Below are 16810 nucleotides of genomic sequence, written 5' to 3' on the forward strand. Positions count from 1 at the left end.
TCATGGTGCACCCTGCCTCTTGCCCAATGTCAGCTGGGATTGGCACCAGCTAACCCCCAATAATACCTTTCACCCAGTAAAAGAAAGAAAGTAAGAAATCACACTTGAAGACAGCCGGCGTGTATGCATACAAGCATACAGCTTAAACACCCTAATGCAATTGTCTAACCCAGAAACACGTGCTTCCCAGAGGAAGGAAGGGACCTTAAACAAGTGACTGTGTTCTTTACACTTACTGTATCGTATACAACATGCTTTTCAAAGTCAGCTTGGGGCTTAAAAGTCATTTGTTTAATGATTTCTGCCCAGCAGGAAGCCAACAGTCTATTTTTAAAAAGTGATAATGATGGGAAGGCCACGCCTTTAGAACACCCGGTACATTGCACTGAGGTGTATCGCCAGATGACCTCAGCAAAAGTGCGGTTGCTCAGTTTCAAAGCGCCCCCTCTTTGATAAAGGCATTAAAACAGGATGACTTTCTAAAACGCTGCACAGTGACAATGTGAGAACAATGAAAGAGGGCGAGGGAGAGGGTGAGTGGAGAACTGGAGGTAAAGCCTGGAAGAAAGGCTGAAAGAAAAGAGGCGCCTTCTTCCACTATATATATGCTTGAATCAAAGGCCTCTGCGTATTCTCTCTCTTCTTTCATCCCTTTGTCTATGCTCGTGTTGCTGCTCTCTGTGGTCACAAACCCTTTTCACTGTGGCTTTCAGTGTGGCGCCGTGGAGCTCGCGTCAGCACAGATATGACCGAGAGGATCAGAGTGGACCTCTGCTACCACCTAGAGGCCCATGCGGTACTGGCTTCACATCACATGGCAGCTGTCAGAAAGACCCCTTCACCATCAGGTAACTACAGATTAAGGCTCTTGATCTGGCGAGCCACCCTGTCGGACAGAGATGACGATTCAATCCCATGTTTTTAGCGTCAACACTCTGACTGAGCTCTGCAGCAGTGGACCACTTGTCTTGAAGTCTCTCCTTCTTAGCATATTTCAAAGACAAACCTGTTTGTCCCGTGATGTGACTCATGCATTTGTCTGCCTCGTCCATCAAAGCCACCTGAAATGTATGGAGGCTCTATAGAGATAAATTGTCTCTTTCAAAGCTGCCAGCCAAGAGAGTATATAAAGCACCGCCTCAATATTTAAGCTTCCCCTACTTTCATTTTAGAAAAAGAAAGAATCCATGGACTTTATTTGGCCTCCTTAAATTTGCATAACAGTCCCAAATAGGCAAGTAAGTGGTATAACTACTTCACAGGGTTTATTCCTACCTGGAGAGACCAGGGGGATTTTTTTTTTTGCCAGTGCTTTAAAACCATCAAGCCTCTGCTGCTTGGGGAAAAGCTCGTAGTGATGCAGGTGGGCAGTCACATGGAGTCCAAACAAACTCAGGGACTAAAATTTTTTTTTCTGGTAGCAGGACAATTTTGTCAACACAGGAACAAGCCAAAACATATAGGTCGTCAATTCACATATCTCCAATGCAACTCCAGCTAAGACGCCTCTGATGTAGAACATGTCACTAATGTAAAGATGTAATAAAAAGAAACTAGGATACTTCATGCTTCAAAAAACTTGGAGTCACTGTGGGGCCGACTGTGGAAACCCTGCAGGCAGTGGAGATGGATAAAACAGGGAATAACTTCAATTCCATCTTGGATATCACTAACTCAAGCCAAACCGCACTTCTTCTAAAGGTGCAAAACGGAGTGTTTTCGTCACTCTTTTGTGTTAACAGCCAACGCAGTGTCAAACACTTCCTGCCACACTTGTCCCAACCTCAGCAAATTAGGATGCTGGCGAGGCAATACTCTTTAATTGTCCCGCTACCTCTAAAATTTCTCTGCTTTGGACTAATCTGTGCAAGATTTGACGTGTAAATTGCCATGCTGTTTAAACATTTGATTTGCAATGAAAAGGAGCTCTTCTAGATTCCTGTTACATACACACATTGTTTTACACAATGATTACTCTGAAGGACACAGCTACTGAGGCAGATCCATCTACAATAAAAAGTAGACACTTCCAGTAACGTTGTCTTTTAGAGTATATATATATATTCAGTATATTCAATTGATTCTTAAGGAATGTATGACATTCTTGGACCTTTGCAACACTCATTTTCAGTTTGTATTATGTTTCTATTTGATGTGTCTACATTTTTTCCATGAGCCTTTTTTCTTACAAGCGACCAGCTTGACATTCAAACACCAGCTAGATCTAAACAACGTGCATGAGATAACTTTAACAAAGCTGCCATTGTAACTGCCTAATGAAGCCAAACGTTCATTTATCTTCAGCTTAGATGACAAAACGTTTTCGGGGGGAAATTCACAACATAAACAAATTTGTGTCGTCTCCGTGGAAAACAACAGGGCTTATATTTAATTGAGAATGTCAACACGAATCATGCGAGATAAACATTTTAAAAAATAATTACAGATAGCTCCGGAGCCTTTAAGCCTTTTTAGATTTAGAGACAGGAAATCAGGGCTGACCACTGGGACTGGGGATTTAGAGACCCTCAATTCACAGGGCTGGCAACAAACGTAGAATAAGAACAAGGCTTTGTACACAGAGCGGTCTGCCTTTTGAAATGTGCTTATTGGGTCATACATTAAAATCTCTAACTAGATATCTCTTTAATGCAATGTCACACATACTTGTATACTAAACGCAAGGTTACGGGCTGATTTACTAGTGTACACACAGCAGTATATTTTTTTATTTCTGGCAGCTGGGAGACGTGGCTCCCATGGCTCAATAATGTCCCAGAATGGTTTATAATCTTTGGAACAGCTGTGACTGGAGATAAAACCTAATAAGGTGAAGGGAGCTTTGTAATGTAATAACCTGAAGCCAGAGAGTCACCAAAGATGCCTCGATAGGCACAAAAGACCACCACTTGATAATCTTGGTTCAGGAGCTTACTTAGCTGTGTCACCATCGCGGTCCACTCGGAGTGGGATAGACATGATTGGAGGACTTAATGAAAAACCCATCCGTGTTGCTAAGTGCTCAGAGATGGTGGGGAGCGATAGGGAGGTGGGGGGTAAAAAGCAGTCGGGATGCAGATGTTTTAATGACCCACTTTTCAGTCCTGTCATGGACTCCTCTTTAATCACACAGAACATGTGAGTGTCGGTGTCGGAGGAGCACTTTCCTGACAGCGTGTAAAATTACTGCGATAGCAGGAGATGACTAAAACTGACGCGTGCCCGCAGTCGAATACAGCATGTTCCACTGAATTTAGTGACAATGGGAATTACATGAGCCATGATAACGTTGCATAATAAAAAACATTAGCGAAGAAGGAATTAAATAGTTTAATCATTAGGTACCCAAGTAAAGACACTGTGATACTTAATGTGCACACATGCATTTGAGTTATATAAAACATATTCCAGCCATACAGATGAAAAGCACAAACATGCCAAGAAAAGGCCTTGGAGAAGCACGCAAGAAAACATGGACATAAAGAAAGGTGGAGAAAGAAAACACATTCAGCACATTTGTTTGACCTCGAGGACACATTCCTCAGTGTCATGTGTTGTTATAAAGAATGTCAGCTCCATCTTTGTTTGTTTGCAAGAAAATTCCATAGGGCACCTTTAAATGCATTCTTTTCCTCCATGATTGCTGGCTCGAACTCATCTTCATCACTCTTTTCATTGGCACATGTTTCTTTACTGCAACTAAATGTCAATTACTGACGTGCAGAATGAAATAAAGCAGGAACTCTTGTGTAAAGCTGATGCAATACTTTTACAGGATTTACTGTGGTGTGTTTTCTGATCACACTTGATGATACTTAACAATCTGTGGCATTTTAATTGGTTTTTTTTAATGCAAAGTGCAGCCAGAAACTCCAGTATGATTATACAATGATTTGTATTGGTTTGACCATTTATTCAAACATTCCCATACACCCAACAGTGTACTCCAAACATTCTTTACTTCAATATTCTTACTCTACTTGGTCATAATCATGGTTGTGACCTGTGTCTGAAATCACTCTCTCATTCACAACTCACAGTCTGGGTAGCTTTAGAAGACTATATTGTGAGCTCATTAAGAAAATTCAATATTTTCACTCAATTAAGTGATTAAGTCAAAACATATTTTTCCAAATCAATAAATTCAAAATATATTGTTCAGGCAGCTACAGCCTTAAGTTATTTTATTTAAAAGATAACAATAGGTTTTATTTTTACTCTGTGTGGTTCTTGCCATTTGAATTATCTTATTAAGCTCTACATCGGATACATTATTAGTCTCACTTCTTACATTGTACCTGAATGTCCATTTATAGCTGCTTCTTGTGTTCATATATTGATATATTGCTAAGGGACCCTTGTTTACATGACTTTTCACAATGCAAGGATTTAATAATTCTCACTCAACATTCAGGCAGCACTACACAATGGCAAACTCACTATATATGGACGGTATAATGAACTGAGTAGTGAGTATTGAGTGATTCCGGACACAGCCCATCTCTCCACCAAATGTCCTGTTGTGACCCAGGTGTTTGTTGCCAGATCCTGTGGGTTACCCAGCTGGCATTATGTTTTTTTACTGCAGTTCAAACCTGATGCCGACCTGCTTACCTGTCGTGCCTCGCTTTCATGTTGCTGTGCTGTTGTCCCGTTGACTCAAAATCATCTTCAAGTCTACTCATCTGTGCCCCACCAGCGTTTATCTCTGTGTCTACGTCCCCGACCGAGATGTGAACTCAGTCAAAACATGATCAAAAGGGTTTTGACATCAAATCCAAAATCAAACGGCCCAGTCAGACTGAAAAACAAAAGAAGCTAATCCATCCCTTCTCCGAACCCTAATTCTATAAAGACAGCACGTATAATTGCTATTCAGATCTTCCTTAGGAGGTTTTAAATCATTTTGGATCTATGAATATAAAAATCATTTTTGGTTGATCTGCTCCTCACAATAAAGAAGATGAATGGACCTGGTTCGGCATTCCCACTTCAAAAAGACACAGCTGTTGATGAAAAGATTTCCTGACTGAACCTGTCATGTCTCTGTCACAGGAGAGTTATATCCATTTGGCCACTTTGACTTGCTGTACATAGTTTCGATTGATGTTGTGCTGCAGGGAAGAAAAGTGTCTGCGTGGCTGTAAGTGTTCGTTGTAACCTTCAGAGGCGCGGCACTATTAATAGTGTCCTTAAAATAGGCAGGTGTACAGGTGTGTGGTGTGGGAGAGTGTAGTTCACCAGCAGGGATATTATGTTGTGTTCTTTGCATTAGAGTTTGAGGAGCGCACTCTCTATATGTGTGTATAAGTGAAATCAACTGAGCACTTAAAGCCTGTCTGACAGCAGGGCTTCCTCTCACATATGTAAAACCATCACAAAAGACAGAAAAATACTTTTATTTTGTCACTCTTATTATCCAAGGTATGTGTGTGTGTGTGCTCCATCTCCATCTCTAGTACCTCTAAGGACATTTTTGCTTTGGTAGCTTCCACAACAACGTTTTGCAGGAGTTGACAGGATCTCAAGCATCATTTTCAGACATGAACTCCAGAGGATGTCCGCACAACTGGGTCTGGACTTTCTCCGCAGTTTGCTTTTCACACATGAAAACGCAACAGGACATTCTCCGGCCCTCAGACGTGTTCACAACATCTCTCTGTTGTTCTGTGTTGATTCCACTGCGGAGATCACATGTTTGTATCATCTCTTAGCAGCTTCTTAGTTGTCTACTACATGTGGGGCTCCTCATTTTCAGCCTGAGATATTTGTTTTGTTTTTGTTCCTTTCATTTTGCACAGAGAAACATCACCAACACACCCTGCTGAGGATCTTCTGTGTTCTCACATGGGATCAATCTGACACTCACTCAGACATTTGCGTTCTCAAAGACAGCCCCAGGTCACTGCATGTCTGAGAGCAGCTATAGACTGTTCAGTGTAGCAAGCACCACATCACAACAACATGTAATTTAAACGTTTTGATGGAAATTGATGTATTGGCCGGAAGAATGGATGAGTGGATATTGAGGTGAATGTGAGGATGCGTTTGAGAGCGTTCAGGTGGAGGGAGACTCAGTGTGGGGCTTCCATCTCAGGCATCATTCCACCTCAGCTGATTGCAGAGGGACAGTACATACAATAAGATGTATACATGGTAAATTGACTGCATTTATTATAAGTAGCTTTAGTCTTAACAACCACTCAAGGCACTTTGCACTACAAGTCAAATTCACCCATTTGCACATGATTTTATTCACAGTGTTTCTATGCACAGCTCTTCTTTCTATGACTCATCATTCTCACACTAAAGAAACATCCATCAGGAACAATTTAAGTATTTTGCTTCTTGCCCAAGAACACCACCGAGCCAGTGTTAGTTAGTGAATGACTAGTTCTATCTACTCAGCTACAACCCTGCTGTCCAAAGAGATGAGGGACGTCCGGGAGAGAGGATGAACATTTGTGGGTAGAGGTGAGTGAGCAGGGGAAAGTAGGACGAAGGGATGTGGGTAAGGATGAAGGGAAGGGAAGCGTTGGGTCGAGGAAATGTGAGACAAATGGAGTGTGATGAGTTGACTGGGTATGTGTCGGCCTGACGTGCGATTAGAGGTGTGGTTGAGGCCTGGGCCTGATTTTTTAATCATTAAGTCATTAAATCTCTTTTTTTATGTTGTGTCTTCATTTGTTCCGGCCTAGCAACATCTATAATGAAGTTTTACCTTTGCAGAAATCTCACCAGTGTTGCAGAGATCGATTCTATTTATTTTGGGCATGTAATTTTTGAGCTGGGGCCTAAAAAATATATGTTTTGACAATTAAAACACACTTTACTACTTTTTCATTTAGTCTGTGATAACCATGGATCAGTATCAAACTACTGCTGTCTTTAAATCAGCCACTTTCATAAGTGGTCCTGCCTTATTTTCCTGAATCCTGGGATAAGCTAGTCTGTGAAGGATCCACCAGTTGGAGCCTTAATTTCCCAGGGATGGAAGCACACGGCTGCTGGTCACATTAGAAGGAGCCTTCAAAATGGAAATACCTAGTTGGGCCAGTGTGACACAATCGCTCTTCAAATGCAGCCTCTGGAGGATGCAGCCCCTGAACTGAGACACAGCTCATATGTCTGCTGTTGTTTTACTTCCTGCCCCAGAGTGTTTCCCGCCTCTGTGATTAGCTGCTCCGCCCTGATGTGTTTCGTACCTCTGCCTCTTGTGTGTATTTAGTACCTGTTTCCACTCGCCTATTATCAGTTTGTCGGCTCAGTGACTCATGTCCCCTCGAGTTTGGATTTTCTGTTTGCATCTGCCACACACACATCTCCCACATCCATCCCTCCTCGCCCATGCACGATCCCACCCATCTTGATGTCCTACCATAACTGCACAGTGAAAAACTAAATGCAGATACATCAGCAGGCAATCAAGGAAAGTGATGATAGAAAAAAGGCAAAGACAAATGCCTGTGTATTGTTTTCCTTTCTTAGCCAATGAGGAATAATAATTCCTTTCTGGCGCCCAAGGAGGTTTTGTTTTCACAGGAATTTGTTTAGTTGTGTTGGAGGATTATGCAAAAACTACTGGCGTAAAAAAAAAAAATCATTTGTGAAAGGATGTTGGGAGGGTCCTTAACATGTCAAGATGGTGTTTTTCAACATTTTCCTTGATTCCTCAGGGAATAATTTGTGCATCTTGATGAAAAAAACAACCAGGCATGTTTCAGATATTTATATTTATGAGTGAGTAAGTCCACATAAAAATCTTGATGGTGTGAATTTAAATGTGGTTTCATAAGGGGACTTGGCAGAGTTATGTCCTCTTGTAAGTGGCGTTCTAGTTTTTGTCGATGATGTTGTCCTCAAAAAAACTCACAAGAATGTAAGAGGAATTGCTTGAAAAAACAAAACATTGATGATCTTGACCTTTCTTTTTGTTATGAATTACAGTTGTTAAGTTAAGTCGTCACAGCAGCCAGAAAAACTTTTAATCCCTCTGAAGAAAACTATTTGTTACTAAGAAGAAATCAGTTGCTTTTAACTCTGTCTTTGTGCAGACACAAAATTGGATTCTAGCACTGAAAAATAATTGAGCTAAATTAACATTTATGTACAGTTTTGATAATAACTAAAAGCAGATCTTAATGTACAGTTTTCTCCAAACCAAAGGAAAAGACTCACCTCTCAGTGAAACTACTGTAGACACGCAGAAAACTTTGTCCATATCTCAGCCCACTCTTCACTGACAACACTCTTGCATCATGTTTTTGATGGAGGGGGAGGGGAGGGCAGGACGGTTCCAGACAGATGGAGTTCTGAGAGGCAAACCATAAATGCGGAATGGACAGTATGCTGTAACAGATCAAGAAAAAGGAGAAATAGCAGATATTTTTTGCTTCTGAGTGGCTTTTACCCTATACGTTGCAAAGAATACCTCTTGTTCCTACGCCGCCTCTATCAACCAGAGAGAGATGAGAGGCGGTTGATGTTTCTGACAAGTAACTGGAGCACTGAACATGTCTCGTTCACACTTAGTTTTACCTTGCCCTCTATGACACTGATTGGTGTGCTTGGCAACATTTGGGGTCTTTAAGTTTTATGTTGTGACTACCAACTGCAAGTTACAGACGCCTGCCCTTAAAAATGTCGAATATCTGGTTGCTGAAACAAAAAATGAATATATTTTGAATCACAATGTGTAGCTGAAAAGCCTGATCTGAGTCAAGTCACCAAACTGTGCGCTAAAGGAGGAGTTCAAGGAAAATGCAGCTTGGTAAATACAATGTTTGTAATTCTATACCTCACCTCTATTTCTGATCTAATTATGTTTCTTTCCAAGAGCCATACATGAAATTTAAGCTCCTCAAAAGAATCCCCTGTGACTGCAGATTTGGACGAAATGAATGCTTTCATTTGTTAGCCAATGATGACCGGAATGAGTCTGTATATTATAAACTGAGACAGAGGTGGTTCCTGCAGGGCTCTGCCAACATGCTCTGATGATATTAGGTCCAGCCTCTGCCAAGGATCAAACAGTGAGCCACCAGTTCATCAAATACTCCGAGCTGGACATTCATAAAACATGTTTTCCCCTGCTAGCTCTTGGCGTAGGCCTGGATGTAATAAATCGCATACTGTATATTTTATAACCTAACTGGTTCGGGGGTTGTATTGGGCGTTGTATTAAGACAGCTGCCTTGGAGACTTTAAAACAGGATTGGCTGTGGGTTCAATCATGGATCTAATCCTGCATTACCGAGCATACCAGCACCAAATGTTTATGTTCAATGCAGCATTCAAACCTAAAGCAAGAATATGCATCTCCAAAAGAAGCAGAAAACTGCACCAGCTTGCATTGCTTTGATTTCTGAATAAGTACATTTTGCACATTTTTTAATCACTTTTCCATAGATGATAAAAGTTTACTGCCCTACCACACCTGCTGCCCCCTTGTCAAACATTGTATGCATGCGCAGAAACACACACCAACAAAGAGACACATACACACAGGCGTGCACACAACAAATGAACAATTTTCCCGTTTACAGCCCTCTTGTTATCTCCAGTAAACTGCCCCCTTGTTATTGCCTCCATGTATTTCCAATTATTTTATATGTGAAAGAGGGCAAAGGGACAAATGGAGTAGAGATGGGAGAGAAAGAGTGTAGCAAGCCAAGACACTTTGTAATGCCATGAGCAGCTTATAAGGAAGATAAATAGCGTGACACCTTAATGGAGCCATACAGTTATCCTTTATGAATAAAGTGAGATTGCTTCATAAAAAGGTAGCGTCCATGATTAATGACAGAACTGAGCCACTTGCATCGATCCTGGGCATAAAAACACTCGCACAGTATTTACAGCTGTTAATGTTATAACAAATGGCATTGTAAAAGTTGGACGTACTGCGAGTCCAATAAAATGCTGCCTCTTGTGGTCATTCTTATGTCCGGGTCTGTGGAGTGTTTAGGTGGGGAGACACAAGTGAAACTAGAGAGACACAAGTTGGAATGCGAAACAGTAAATTTATGTTTTTGATTTGCTGTGATGCATCCATGATGTCTGAGCTAGATAAATCAAGATGAAAACAACAGAAATCATACAGTACAAGATGCCGAAATATCATAACATTAATACAATATAATAACAGCATTAAATTAATTCTTGTCACATAGTAAAGAGCATTAAATCACAAAAATACAAGGGTTATAAAAAATGTTATGCTGCTGCACTACACTAGAAAAAAAGCTCCATCTAGCATTTTGATATTTTAAGTTCTAATCACCTCTGAAGAGGCGATTAAAACAAATTTAATGGTCAAAGTTGTCATGGTAACATACATAATACATAACTAACTAACTAAGTAACGCATTGAGTAACACGCAAGAAAACCTTTCACCTTAACATTTGCTGGTTTCATTACTTGCCCATCAACCCTATCATCAATATTTTATTTTTACTGATATAAAAGCTAATATTTGGTGAATTCCAGTCACTTGTAAGTGTAGCATCCACTTAACACTGCTCAAATACCAGTTATTAGTACTTAACAAAGTTATGAACTGACAGTGATTGAAGTAAGTCCTCTAAAGATGTCAACATCACATCTCTAGCAAAATGCCGCAACACCACTGTTTACCAATTGGTTGAGAGCTATCCTCACCACCTCCACATGACACAGTTTGTTTGTTTTCTTCCTGGCTAGCTGACATTAACCAGTGGAGATAAAAAGGCAGCAAAACATTCTTATCTTCACTATTCATTCTCTGATGGGTTCTTCTATTTATGAGACATTTACAAAGAAACAAAGGAAGCCCATTAAACTTGAACTTGTGCTGCAGGGACTGACGCTTGCGTAGATACATTTCATAGCCTATTAGAGGAGCTTGACTCCTGCCTGCTCTGGAACGCTCCCTCAGAATAGAAGACATGAATGCAGCCTCATTTTAAATAATTCAAAACATAAATCAAAAAAAAATAAAGGCAAGTATTTACTTTTACTCAAGTAGAACACTTAATGTGGCACTTTTACTTGAGCATGTTTTTGTCTATTTATAGGTACTTTTACTTAACTAAAATGTTTGAGTACTTCCTCCACCTTTGCTGGGCATCATAGGTGTTTTCATAATGCTTAGATTAATGGTATAACACCTCTGCTCATAACCCATAAATCTTTTCTGCTATATTTTCTGTCTGATTGAAATAAAATTCAAAAAGTGAATTTCTCTGTGTGTGTGCACTGGGTTAATAATGACTTAAACATATGCAATAGCCTCTCCACATGCGTTCCTACCGAGGAAGCCAGCAGCAATTTCCAGGCTTTGAAGGCTGGATATTAACACCTCAAAGTCACGCCATGTTGGCAGCTGCATCGTGATGTTCTCTACACACAAAATGTTGCTTTTTTAAAGAATACAAAGCCGATATATTGAAAATAATAATAAAGGTGGACGACAGCGTCTTCACAAATTTACATCTAGTACAAGAGGTCAAGACTCACAACCACACCAAAAATACAGCTTATAGGAGTAAACAGTATAAACAGCAGTCAGGATATAATGTTGCTGATCAGATTATAAGACTGAGTAATTGCTTCGCTAGAATGTGATTTGTGAGCGATGGCGATGATGAGAGACAGATGATACTGATCAGCTGACACAGCTCTGCCGCGACTAATCCAAACCTCCATGTTAACGAGGCCTGCCTTTAAGGGAAGCCTGAGGCAATCAACCTTGATGGGAAATCAAGAGCGCTCACTCGCACTAACTTCCATCTTAAAGAATTTCCAAAATATTCATACTTCACCTGCCAGTGGGATTCAGGCGAACAGCCCTGCACCCACAAAAGTCTCCTTTCTCAATTTTTTAACGAGAATATGATGCGACTGCTGATGATGGTATTTGAACTGTTACGATTAACTTAAGGGATGTTACTTTTCCAAATTAGACTTAAATTACTTTTGACTTATAAACCTAGAGATATCTTTAATATTAATCATCATACTAATAAATGTGATTGCCTGATTTGATTTGACTTGAATATTAAGTTTTATTCCAGTTTTTAGCCATTTAGCTACATTTTTAAGGGCTTCAAAATTTAACTATAAAAGATTTTGGTCAGTGGACGTCTCACAGCCAGTCCAAGACATTCTGTGTCTGCCAACCAGCATCACAGAAAATAATATTTCTAACATGAAACTGCCTTAGTCAGTGCTTTTACCGGATTTAATCACTGGGTTTGTTTTGTTTTGGAGAGTAGGAGACCTCTGTGGATAATTTGTCTTCCGGTAAAAACCTCCTAAAAGTCTGGATAATAAGTTATCAGAGAAACAAGCTGAGCAAACGTTAGTGGGAGCCATGCTTGCAGCCCCTCCAGAGCGATCCGATGCGGATCACGACATGAGCAATCTCCACATTTTATTATTGATCTGACTGAGAGACCCCTAGGACCAGAAAATGGCATACTGTGTTTCTAACCGTAGCGAGCAGGAATCATTGAGTCTTCAAAATATTAGTCAGGTTTACACGTGTAATAACATATTTCAAAATATTCTATGGTTACCTGAACCAATGCAACACCAGACATTTGCGATAAATCTATTTTTAAAGTCAAATCACCATCGGAGATGTTTTTATTCCTATGATGGTCAAATATGCAGGAGAGATACAGTATGTATGACCATAATGGATTTTGTTTGTTTGAGCTACACAGCTTTTCTCTTAGCGTGTTTATTTTCAATTTCCTACAGTGTCACCCTGTGCTCCTCCTCATGGGCATGGTCCTTGATCAAACACTGTCAAGAACCATGTGACTATGAATCTGCACAAGTTCACATTTTCTCAAAGAGTTGAGGAAATCTGGTCAGGAGGTTAGATGTTGTGGTTTTGCGCAATTTTCTCCAGTGAAGATATTGGCAACCATTTTTCAAAAAAGGGAAAATGAACTGTGAACCAGGGAGTTCATCTTCCAGCCCTTTTTATCGGAGTATTTAGTTTGTTTGTTTTGAGTTGAACATGAGACTTAACATGCACACATGTTTTGCAATGTGTCACTGCCTCTTGTGACGGGGACCCTTGAGAAGACGCGTTCAGATCAATGGTCCTTTGGATGGCCTGTTGAACCTCGATCAATAGCTGCTGGCTGAGTGAGGACTTGTTCCCTGATTTGGTGTTTCTCACTGTCAGACACTTTCTCATGAGCTACAGTCACTCTTTCAGCCATCCACCCCCACAACGAAGCACAAACACACACACACACACACACACACACATGCTTTTCGTTCTTGCTTTCTCTCCAGGCTAAATAGTTTGCTGGAAGTCCCCAGTGCAGCATGGTTAAGTCATCATGTCTTTTGACAGAGATGGAAAGGGTTATTATCTGATGCTGCTCTGGATTCATGCTGTGTGAGACAAAGGTGCATTTGGATCAATACACACAGAAGTGCTGCGGCTGAGACACTAAGCCCGGGCTAGTGCATCACACGTATACAGATATAAATCTGGCTTACTGTCAAGCATCAGACACACTTATAGTCATGAGGGGTTCTGCATGTAATTCATGATCTTGAACAGCTTCCAAACGCAACCGTCTGTGCAATGGCTGAAAATAAAAATTTCAAAAAATTAATTGCACTAAATAGCTAAAGGGGGTTTCAAAAAGAGACAAACTCTTCTTGTGCTCTTGCATATTATTTTTCAAGGGTTTCAAGTTTTCAATATTTACTGCATGCCCTGAACAGCACTCTGAAACAACACACTCAGGCTCGTGTCCAATTATTTTTTGGAAATTAAATTATCTATCATTGGGGAAACACTGACATTTTGTCCCTCACTAGCAAGCAGTTCCAATAAAAACATCCTGCAAATTTAATTGGCTAATGGAGTTGCCAGTGACGGAGGGAGGAAAGGCGATAATTGTGTATGAATTGCAGATTCTTAACACTAAATCCTTTGCTTCTAAGGCATAGGAAGGAACAAACATCAGCATTTCACCCTGCGAGCAAAAAAAAGGAAAAAAAAGAGCAAGGACAGCAAGATGGCTGACTGCTGCTAAACAATAAACAGCTGACACTATAGGTTGCCACGCACTGATGTACCCCCACTGCTCTCTCTTGTGAAGGAAATGTCTGGCAGAAATTCATGCTATCTTGAAAAAGCCTTGCTTTCAAAAAGGTGCAGCAAGGTTAAACTTAATGATATCAGGCCAGTGGCTTCTAACAGCTTGAGGAGACCTCTGGATGCCCTGTAATTTGCATTTCTGCTGTAAAGAGGAGTCTTTGGCATTACGTGGCCTCTGTGAACACCTGGAGCGAACCGGTAGCGTCATCAGGATTCTGTTGTTTTACTATCTCAGGGCTTTTAGCACGGTACAACCTCATAAATCTGAATGTCAATGGGCAATAAATTGGATTCTGAAGTATCTAACCAAGCTCAGTTTGTTACTTCAAGGGAGCATAACTTTACATCAGATCTCTACCAGCACAGAGCCGCGCTCACAGGGTTTTGTTGGCTTGTGTGTTCTTGTTTATTTTGTAAAAAATAGGGATCTGAAACTCTATCAGGAAAAAAAGCCATGTGTAGAAATCCTCCAGTGAAATAGCACTTGTCGGTTGTATTTTTAGGCTGTGATGAAAGGAGAGAATTTCACAGTGACTTCAGTTGAAAGAAAAGTTGGCGGTTAACTTCTGACGAGCGAGAATGCATCACACGTTTCAGTACACAAAATGGGACTGCTACTGTAGCTGTGCAGGCATAATGGGGCTCTAAGCTAAATACTAGCAGCCCGTTAACACAATAACACCTCTTTTAGCTCTATACACATATTATAGCCGAGGCAGATGGTAAAGTCATATTTTATGCAGGATTAGTTGTTAACCAAAGTCCGCTTAAAGTTTGACCTGATTAAGTTGAAGGACCACCAAAGGCTCAGTGACATGGAGGGAGAGAGAGTATTTTAAACTGGGCTTACAGGTGATTGGCTCAGGGCGAGCGTGTCAGGCTGTGATTGGATGTTAGTAAAAAACGACCAAACTTTTGGTGAACTTTATGTCAGAGTTGGTCCAGACTGAAATATCTGTGGTGGAACATCTGACTCACCAACAGTCTGATTGCTATTCACAAAATGTTTCAATGGTGTTCTGTTCCTGAGAATATCTGCAGTGAGATACCTTTTTATAAGTATGCCATGCAATACCAGACAATACCATGAGTTGTGCCTATTCAGTTTCTTTCTTGTTCCTTCCTGTACTGGTTGTTATTTTGCTGTGGTACTAAATTCAGTGGAAGTCTGTTGCTACTTCACTTCTGGTAAAAGTATTTAGGACTTGTAGGACTTTACCACAGTGACAAAGTCATGTTCCCTGCAAAATGATCCTCTCTGAATCTGAATCCAGTTTAGTAATTAAAACACTTGGTTAACCCTGGTCTACTGAAGGTTGGTACTTGATGTAAATTATGTGTTGTTCATTCAATATTAATGCAATTATAGGGATACTGAGCTGGACGTGCAAGTGTAAAATGATGGAGTGCTGAATTTTAAACCAGACTTTCAATCATGGAAATGCATTTCAAATTCTTTATTGCACTTCACAAAAACCTCTTCACCATGAACCATGCAGTGAATGTCTCTGTATGCTCTGAGCCCCTGCTGCTGCCTCTACCTGCCCTCAACCCCATGAACACAAACTCTGCAAACTAAACCTCATATTCATCCTTCTTTGTATTCCAAGGACAACACTCGATTGGACACAATCTCCAACCGAGAGAGCTCTTGATTTGAACTGTACTTTATCGATCCTTCAGTTCTTTCGCCATGAAAAACTACTTTTCTGTCCCTTTGTTCTTTCGGTTCCATTCACAGAATTTCATTCCCAATTGAGACCTTGTGTTTCACCCTGTTAGACTCCTGTGTTAATTCATCTGTGAGTTGGAGATAGGAGATTTCTGTCACCTGTTAAGCTTTTTCCCAAGCCGGTAAAAAAAAAGCCCAGTCGCTGCTTTGTTCCACTCCAGTTGTGAATTTTGTATGAAAACCATGAAATACAGCAGCATGATAAGGGTCACTGATGGGCTTTTGTGACCCTCACTCAGGAGTCCTGACTCTATCTGATTCAGATTCCTGATTCTACCGTCATGGCATTCCGATGAATCCCTCCCCTCGAGGAATTCTGCACGAGTGTCGAACACGCATGCCACAGGAAATACACAGAGCAGAGTTCAGCGTTAAATACACCCACAATACAACCGAAACCTGTATCGCTTACATTATGGCAACGTCTACCGCAGCACTTAGGGATACAAAGTCATTTCAATCACTGGGATGTGCAGCAGGCTTTTCAAAGACGAAGAGCATATTGTTCCGTATCCACTCAGAGGGAGCATTGATGTGCAAATCACTCCGTACAAACTCCCCACTCTTACGTCCACTTTCCATTACATAAATAGATAAATACCGCTGGAACAAAGACATTCCACCAGAGGACAAACATGATATGGTCCAATATTCCCTTATTTCCTCTCAAAGAAATTTAGAATTGGCCGGGGAGACACGACTTCAAAAGGGAGTCGCTCCCCGCTGAACTTGTCTTTTGACTCTTTTGATTGTTATCTATTCAAGCCATGTATGAGGCATTGTAGAGGCTATAAAAAAAGCATGACCGCATGTTTTATTCATGGGTTCTCAACTTTCATAAAGATAAGGGGTCGCCATTGTTTTCACCAGCGCAAAGTTAGCAGAGTGCCTGTGTGAATGTTTTACCTTCAGCCTCTCGCAGCCCCTCCGTGTTGTTCTAATCACCACTTCCTGTTTATCTGAC

General features: G+C 40.7%; 1 protein-coding gene across 1 annotated transcript in view; it reads left to right on the top strand.

Annotated features, from left to right (window-relative positions):
* Positions 1-702: 702 nt before the first annotated feature.
* LOC109626304 (astrotactin-2) overlaps positions 703-16810 on the top strand; it is a 261841-nt gene continuing 245733 nt past the window's right edge. The window contains exon 1 of the mRNA XM_069513214.1: positions 703-848. Coding sequence (XP_069369315.1) covers positions 746-848 — 103 coding nt within the window. The 5' untranslated portion in view covers positions 703-745. The remainder of the gene's footprint in view (positions 849-16810) is intronic.

The sequence above is a fragment of the Paralichthys olivaceus genome, chromosome 18, assembly GCF_024713975.1.
Source record: "Paralichthys olivaceus isolate ysfri-2021 chromosome 18, ASM2471397v2, whole genome shotgun sequence".
In the NCBI taxonomy this organism is placed as follows: Eukaryota; Metazoa; Chordata; class Actinopteri; order Pleuronectiformes; family Paralichthyidae; genus Paralichthys; species Paralichthys olivaceus.